Source organism: Gavialis gangeticus, unplaced genomic scaffold, assembly GCF_001723915.1.
Source record: "Gavialis gangeticus isolate Ggan-Ray unplaced genomic scaffold, GavGan_comp1, whole genome shotgun sequence".
In the NCBI taxonomy this organism is placed as follows: Eukaryota; Metazoa; Chordata; order Crocodylia; family Gavialidae; genus Gavialis; species Gavialis gangeticus.
Genome location: NW_017729001.1, coordinates 26,613,543 through 26,622,334, shown reverse-complemented (window position 1 = coordinate 26,622,334; position 8,792 = coordinate 26,613,543). Strand labels below are relative to the sequence as shown.

General features: G+C 39.0%; 1 protein-coding gene across 1 annotated transcript; it reads right to left on the bottom strand.

Annotated features, from left to right (window-relative positions):
• Positions 1 to 320: 320 nt before the first annotated feature.
• On the bottom strand, positions 321 to 8,790 carry BRI3BP (BRI3 binding protein; the record flags this gene model as incomplete). The annotated part of the gene is made up of 3 exons (XM_019506647.1): positions 321 to 5,040; positions 7,638 to 7,740; positions 8,779 to 8,790. Coding segments are annotated over 3 exons (531 nt in total), but the record flags the coding sequence as incomplete, so codon positions are not given.
• Positions 8,791 to 8,792: the final 2 nt, after the last annotated feature.

Genomic DNA, 8,792 nt, shown 5'->3' with positions numbered 1-8,792 from the left:
AAGTGAGCTAATCCGTCCAGCTCTTCGTGGTATCACGTGAAAAGCTCAGAGCTGAAGGGCAGGCAAAATTGGTACATTAATTCTGACATGTATGCAGCCAGCCAATGGCACAGAATAGTGCTCATATTTAAAAAAAAAAAAAAAAGTACAAGGAAACAGTATTGTAAATTTGGTGGGTACAAATAATCCATCTTCTTCCTTCTTACCTGAACTAATCTCAGACTGAGCGGAAATGTGAGCGAAAGCTACGACCTTGAGAACTATCAAGCGTCAAAGGTGACTTGCAACAAAACAAAGAGAGTCTTAAAGTACAGTTCGGGTCTCAGTGCAAAGTTTCAATAAACATTTATTTTGTTTAAGCTGTCACAATACCATAATTCATTTGTGAAATTGGTTTACAAATATTTAACTACATAATACGTTGATTTGGTGGTCATATAAGTAATAAATAAAGGCATGTATAGCTTTGTAGAAAATAAGTTTGATATATTCATAACTACTTAACATCATCAAGTAGAACCTAATATTTTCCCTAAGAGTCACATGTCAAAAGTATACATACACCATTTTCTTCAGACCCAATCATTTTACATAAACATCCAGTTGTACAAACTTAAACACTATCTAAACTTGAAATCTGATGTACAAAACAGCATGTGAAATCACTAACATCAGTGCTGATAACTAGTGCTACAAGAGCAAATATAATTTAAGAAAAAAAGATCAATTTTAATGTGCTAATCATCATCACAGTCCAATGAAATTCTCCAAAAGTTTAAAATACATGCTGATACAATAAAATCGTTGTATTCTCAAAAAACAGATAAATGGAATTTACGGTCGGTAACATCATTAGCTGCCAAATACAGATTATTGGTGTGTGAGGCAAATCACATTAAAAACTTTACGCCATCGAAAAACTAAGGTTTATACTTGTCTATTTTCCATATTTACTATGCAACAAATCTTTAAAAGCAAATCACAATTCAAAGAACGCACTATTAAGTACAGTACTGAGCTACACCAGATTTTGTACATTGTACTCTGACATCCAAAACCACTTCTAAAAGCATTACATTCTGAATATAATAAATCATTTATCTATAGGTGAGGTGTGAACTCTGAGATAAATTACTACAAATGTAAATAGTTCTCCAGAACGTTGATGTATTGAAATACATACAGAAATAGAGAAGTTTCAAATATTAGGCCTTGAAGCATGACGCTTAAACACTTAAGACCCTAGTGGAATTTCTGACACCAGACAGTCTGAACTCCATTGTAAGCTATCGTGCGTCAAAACAGTACAAGTAAGGTGTCAGTATTTCAAGTAGCTGCTAAAAACAGGAAGATCAGATGGAACAGTTCAAAATCGCTAGCCTTTTGAACTAAGGACAGGGTTTATCTATGCTAGTGAATGCATAGGCACTACTGCCCATTCTGCAACAAGCAGTCTAGTGGTTAGAGCAAGGTACAGGGAGTCATGAGATCTGGGTTTTATTCTCATCTCTGCCACCAACCTGATATGTGGCATTGGGCAAATCGCTCAAACTCTGTGCTTCAATTTACCATCTGTAAAATGGGGACACTCATCTCTGTAAAGTGCTTTGAGACCCTCAGATGAAAGGCAGCATAACAGCAATGCATTCTCACTGCCAGTAGGATAAATTTATGAAGAATGAAGCACAAAAACCTAGCAAATGAACAGTGGAGTTTCACATGGAAAAATTAAGAATACACACACAAAACCAGACTTACCTCCCAAGACCATATCCACTACAGCGCACATTAACATTCTGAGCATTTTCAAGTATATGTGTTGAAGGTTAGTTTGTGCTCTTTTAAAATGACTACTCCTAAATCTGACCACAGAAAAAGAAATGAGTACTGGGAAACAATACTGATTAGAAATAACAAATTTTACACATGCTGCTTTTCCAATAACATTTCACTGTACATGGGACATAAGCAAATACAAAAATATATTTTTTGTGCATGCAACCAAGTAAGCAAATTTGGGAGAAGAGTTAAACCAAGAGGTCTGGTTTTACCAAAATTGAAAGATGTCACTAAAGGGAAACATGGGAAGAATATTAAGTAATTTTTATATAACATTTTAAAATAAATCTCTAATATTCAGCTCTTATTTTTACATTAACCTTTTATAATCAGTGCTTTTCACTACAATATTACCTATGGATTACCTAAAATACACTGACTCCTCCGAGTTATCTTCCATAGCAGCAATCCCATTGAAGTCTATGACGCTACTTGCATGAATAAGGCTTTGCATATTTTGGTCCAAAAGCCTCAAATTCGGCAAAGAACTTAAGTAGAGGTGCTTAAGTGCTTTGCCTAGGCAAGGCTTTAATCTCTCATTCTAGGTCTATTTTGTAGCCCAACAGACTACAGTGTATACTATATCCCATCTCCCCCCCAACTCTTTTGTTCCTATTAGTTGGACTATTCATTAGCAAGCACCATGGTTAGTAATTCACAGTCAAGCCTGTTTCATTTTGAACAACTAGCTTTAAGTTATAAGGATGCAGAAAATGAGCTGCACAAACAAGTATACTGCAATTTAAATATGGCTTTACTAACCTGAAAGTCTGCACATCATCATAGTGTTTATCACCTGGTTTTTACAGGGAAGGAATTTTTTTTTAGCACAACTACTTTGCAACTGTCAGCAAAAAATTCACAGGATTTTGGCTGTGTACAGAGTGCCACTCAGACGGCATGGTATCCTGTGGTATATACAGTGTCAATGGCATGTTAAACCAATACACTCATCTTAAGTGACTGCTAAAAAGCTAGAACTATCAAAAGATGAGAAACCTACATGTTAAAATGGCCATATACATGGATTTAAATAAGCCTATGTAAATTTAAATGTGACAGACCAAGTAAGGTTAGTCAAGTTACATGAATTTGTAGAATAGACTTACACTTCAGCCTTTAAAATAAATTAGAATGAACTTTCCCAAAAGTCACATTCAATTAAATTTCAAAATCCTGGGTTAACCTAACAGCAGCAGCAACTTAAAAGATAAATAGCCAATTTCTACTCAAGTTGCACATGTGCAATTGCACAGAGGGAAGTTTACACATGGGGGACAACAGGTTTTGGCTCAGCAATTCAGATTTATTTCCTTGGGTTTGCTTTTGCTCAGTTTCCAACACATTTTTGTTTGTTTGTTTTTGTTGGGTTGTTTTGTTTGGGGTTTTTTTGCTTTTAAACTAGGAAACAGTGTTCCTGTAGCGGTGGTGCATTTTATCCATCTAAATATTTATACTGTGCTCATCATTACAGTATGCTTCCTGCTATACTTCCCAAAATACCCTTGAGGACATTGCATTACTAACATTATATTACTACTTTCTTCCCTGAGATTACCTTTGCCTCAACGCACTTCGAACTCTACGAAGCCAGCGTTGTGATGAGCCAAGCTTGGTTACATATACATTAGGTTACATATACATGCAGCCCACCAAAATAATGTTGCTTCAAAGCACTAACATCACTTTGAAATATGACCCCTTTTTATAAGCTCATCTCCTAATGTGCCTGACCTCCCCCAAAATCCACTACAGTGAGGATACAGACTTCAAGCAAAAAGCACCTATAAAAACCTATTACAACTTTAGAAAAAAAATCCAGATCTTCCTGAAGATAAATTTATTGCCGCTTACTGGTCCTGAGAAAGCTTAAAGCAACAATACATTTGCAAGTATTTTATCTGCTGCCTTTTTTCTAAGGAAGTATGTGGGTCCTGAGATTAAAAATCATATTTCATCCTATACGATTCTATTTGAAAAATGCTTTAGCTATGAAGATCAGCTATAGTCTGCCACTAAACATTTTCTATCACAGCATGCTTCTTTCCTTCAAATTCCTTCCAAAATTTCACACACTGAATTTAAAGTTCTTAATATGAAAAACTAATAAAGAAAACTATACAACTGCAGAGAGGTATGGGCTCTCCATTTTGAAGTAGTGTTAAATGACTTCTAATTTCTGGAGAACCCCTCCTATCTGCCATTAAAAGCCATGGTATGAAATAATTGGCCTGAACCCAAAATATTCATCAGCTACCACGTGAAAAGTCAACTTCAAGGCAATTAAATAAGTCAACTGTAAAATAAAATGATAGGTCACAACTTGTGAGGGGTGGGGGAGGAGACAGGAAAACAAGGACCCACAATAGTTACTTCTCCATAGAAATGTTTGGTAGCTTGAGAGATTTTTAATTTTTTTTTAATGTCAAATTTGCATACGCTCAGCTCAATTTCAGTATTTTAAATAGACTACTCAGTTTGCTTTTATAAAAACTTTACAAAAGATGTTTTTAAATGCTTGTAAAAGTAGTTGTTTATTTACTGATAAAATTCTAGTCATGGATAAAATCTCTGAATATACAGCTGACATCTCATATCTTATTTTTACAAGTATAACGTCTCAAGTGTATAGTCTAGATAAATTACTCTTATCCTTAATATACACTCTAAAGTTTTAACATTGAACATTTTTACCATGGATGTTTTGTTGCTTTGTAACTTTTTAATGATCGTGCTTAGTAAATATCTAGAGAGCTGGTGTAAAGTGATCTATAGATTTATTCCATTAGTCGTTGCCTCTGTCCATGTTCTCGATCACCCTAGTAAGACGGATGTTCAGAAGTCTAATTTGACTGTCAAGATGGTCAATCTTCTCCTCAAGGCTGCTGCTGCTGTTTCTCCTCCAATAAAATCCAACAGGCCCAGTCATGAAATAGACAGCTACAACAAAACACAGAGGCAAGACTGCATGCTCTGGTTCACCTTCATACTTCTGGAGAATGTACACACACGACAGGGCGAACAGAGCAACTCTCACGATCCAGAAGAAGCGACCAAACACCATATGCAAGAGATAGAAGAAGAATCCAACGAAGAGAGACAAAAACCAGTAGGCAAGTAAAATGGCACCAACCAGCAGCAGGGCACGGGTAGGGCTGCTGGCAACTGCTGCTGGGCTGAAATAATGGGTCAAGTTGGAGGCTGAAAAATAAAGAAACGTTCATGAGATAAATCAAAAAGGCAGTTTAATTAGAAGTGGGCAGAGGTAGCTGTAAGCGTAACTACTGAAGGGCCATATTACTTGCAGAGCTCTCAAGATTGGTTTCTAAGAATAGGAAAAAAAGCTCATTCTTCATTTCCTGGATAATGACACAGGGTGTACTCTGATGGATCATGGCACAATTCTCTGAAGTGCATACCACAGTGCCAGTCCTACTTTGTTGCTTACTACTTACATGGTAACAAAAGCTGTTTGGCATCCTAGCGCACATAGCATCTTTCAGGTACTTCAGAGTAAGTGAACCCTGTTTAACTGCATATTCACAAGGGTCAAAACAGTAGCTGGCAAAGGGCTCCTATAAAAAGCCTTGAAACTGATGGCAACTGATGAGTATCATGGCTACTGTCACCTCCTGTTCTCTAGTAGCAGCTCTGAAACCAGCTAGTCCTCATCAGGTTCAAGGGTTTTTAATGGCAGAGAGAAACTGACTACTACAATGACAGGAGCTCATCAGTTATGGGGCTGGTAGCACCAAAGCCCCCATAGCCTGTATCCTTCACAAGCATTGTTCAGGTTAAGTGTAGAGAACTGCATTGTTTTGGGGGATTTTTTTTTTTAGCTTTACACAGAATACACTGTATAAAGTGGCATACAGTAGCCTACTTTCTGAATAGCAACCAATGGACCATCTCTATTTTTGCAATTGAGTGACTTCTATTAAATAAGAGATACAAAACATTCTCTGAAGGAGGACAAAAGCTTTGAATGGTACAATATGGCCTTTTTGAAGTCACAACTTTTAGCTTTTTGTTCAGCTGCATTCAGCCTCACCCACTGAATAAACACATTCAGCCCTTTGGGACTACCACAGTTCCCACTGTTTCCCTTCTCCCTCATTCTGTGCTCTTTTTTCCCCCCATTCCCAGGTTCTTTCCTTATCTTGTAACCCATCGTTCCTCCCCACACCTTGTTATTCTCCCTTTGCAGCATCTCTTTGCAGTTTCCTCCCTCATCCCATCTAACAAAATGAGCAGCAATAAAATTAAAACATGTATAAAGATTAATGGACACTTCACATACATGCAAGTCATCTTAGAATTATTCATTTTTGCAACGTCTAGAACCCAGAACCAGCAGGAAAATAACTTAGCAAGGAAAGCGTTATCCAGATTTTTAGCTTGCCTATCCTTTGTTTTAAGATGCAACACCTATAACAGCTCTCAAACTTTGTTTAAAAAAATGCACAAAACACTGGAGCCAAGTGCAGTCTACTAGAAGAGACCTTCAACCACAAGCAAGTGTGCTGCCATATTAGTTATCAAAGCACATGGATAAGATGCAGCAGTATGTCCTGATAGAGGGAAAGCTGGGCATGCTGTCAATCTAGCAAACGATATCAGGTTATGAGGGATCATTCCATCATGAACTGTTGCATAGCACATTATAGGAAGCAACTTCACTAACTTCAACAGGCTTTCCATCACTCAATGACAAACTCAGCAGGTAAAATTCCTACTTAGGATCCTGTCTGATCCACCGCATCCCCTGGATCACAGGTGATCTTCCCTTGCAGGTAGATGGGTCGGGAGAATATTCAGAGTGCTCTGCATGACCAGAGCCACCATTAGAAGAATATTAAAAGCATCATAAATACTATACCAGGGAGGGGGAAGGGGAAGGAAAAAGGGGGAGGAATAAATATTCAAAAAGGAAACAAGAGAAAGGAAGGTGAAAGGCACAGATGCAAACAACATGAAGAAAAAACTAAAATGTCACCAAAAAAAAAAAGTACATAGGCATTTTCAGACCTTCCCAGACAGAACTTTTCAATAGCTGATCTTTCCAAAGGAGGGAACAAATACCCAACCATGTTGACAATAGAAAAAGATTAAGCTACAGACCTCACCCACTCAACCCACTGGGAGGGAGGAGGTTCAGTCTTTCAGAGGACATAGAGTCTTAACAACATACTTCACTCCCTTCTGGAGTAATAAGGAGAGAGATAGGGCAGGTAAAACTTGGGAAATTATACCATAAAAAATTCAAACTAAATGTGGGAAACAGGCTGTGCCAACACACCAGATGATAGCTACCTAAACTAGCCTGCATAGCTGTGTGCTGCAGATGGAAATTGTCCTTTCTAGTGCCTTGGACAGACAAGGCACAGTCCTAAGGTTTAGCAAAAGCAGTAAAACAAAGTTTAAGTACAAACTTGGCCACACTTAGAAAGTTTTGCAAGAAATCAATTGGCCAAGAGTTTCAATTCATTGTACTACCAGATCTCTGACTTTACAGCTGGCTGGTCAGGGTCTCTTTCAATTCCCTGCCTTAGAAGGTAGAAAATATAGAGCAGTGCGGTTGTTTAACTGCATTTATTCACAAATATGAACTGAAACCTCAAAGCTACGTGAAGTGAACACAGATACCACACTGATGACTTACAAGTTATATAACAAAGATAGCCTGAGTAACAGAAAAGCAAAAATAAGAAATAACACTCTGCAATCTTCCGAACCCTCTAAAAACATCTGCAATGATTACCTGACGTAACTTTAGCGTTCCCAGCCACCACACTTACCATCAATTCCAAGAACATCTAGCAGATCTGTCCATATCCTCCAGAAAGTGTCTACTAAAACATCCACCCCATACACAAACCTCTCTGTCAGCCTAGAGAAAAACTGTGAAATAAAACAATTTAAAAATTAAGAAAAACCTCCATCGATCTTTAATACATTCTCACACTCAGAATCTGAAACTTAGCCCTGGTAACACAGTAAATCATAGGAGCCAAGTTGCAAAACATGATAAACCCCCCCCCCCCCCCGCCCCAAGCAATAAAAGCAACAGGGTTCTGCCCATAAAAATAGATTTCATTTATATTTTTATATTTCATCTCTCGTAGGACCCAACCATGGGTTTCTGGCTTCCATACTAAAGTTAACAGATTATTATTTTTTTAAAGCACCCACATGATCTATTCTGAAGTTAGAAGCAGTACAGAAATCATGGCTATCGGGAGGGTTCACATCACTGATCATTAAAAAAATATATACCGATCAATCAACTGAGTGACGCATATTCCCCATCACCATAGTACCCAACTGCTGCCAAAGCATTTAACAAATTTCTCTCTTCCTTTCTGGCCGGAAGGAAAAATAGCTGGATGAACGCGGAGGTTTGTTCGCGGTCACATCAGGTCAGGCCCATTCGCGACTGGCACCCGAGCGATGCAAAACCCCGCTCTCAATCCAGTTCTCAGGTCTTTACTGCCAACCTATCCTACCCTCGAAGATTGCAGGAACCGGGGGCCGGACGGACCTCGGAGATCATCGAGTCCGTAGTTTCTCAACCGGTGGTACGTGCACCCCCAGGGGTATGCGGGTACCCCAACGCACTTGCTCTCTCTCACCCCTTCCTCCTCTCAAAACTATAGCAAAAAAATTGGTGCGCCGCGCATCAAAAACTCAGAATTTGGTTCGGGGGCCAGGACACATGAACAGGGCTTGTTTAGTGCGGAGAAGAGAAGGGGGATTTAACAGCAGCCTTCAACTCCCTGCAAAGGGGGGGGCGGCAACGGGGATAGAGCCGGGCTGTCCTCAGCGGTGACAGAAGAAGCAATGGGCTCAAGCTGCGGCCAGGGAGGTTCAGGCTGGAGATGAGGGAAACCTCTGCGCGCCGGGGGAGCGGGCGGCGCAAAGAGACCGACACGGGCTCACCTTCTGCAGCGCCC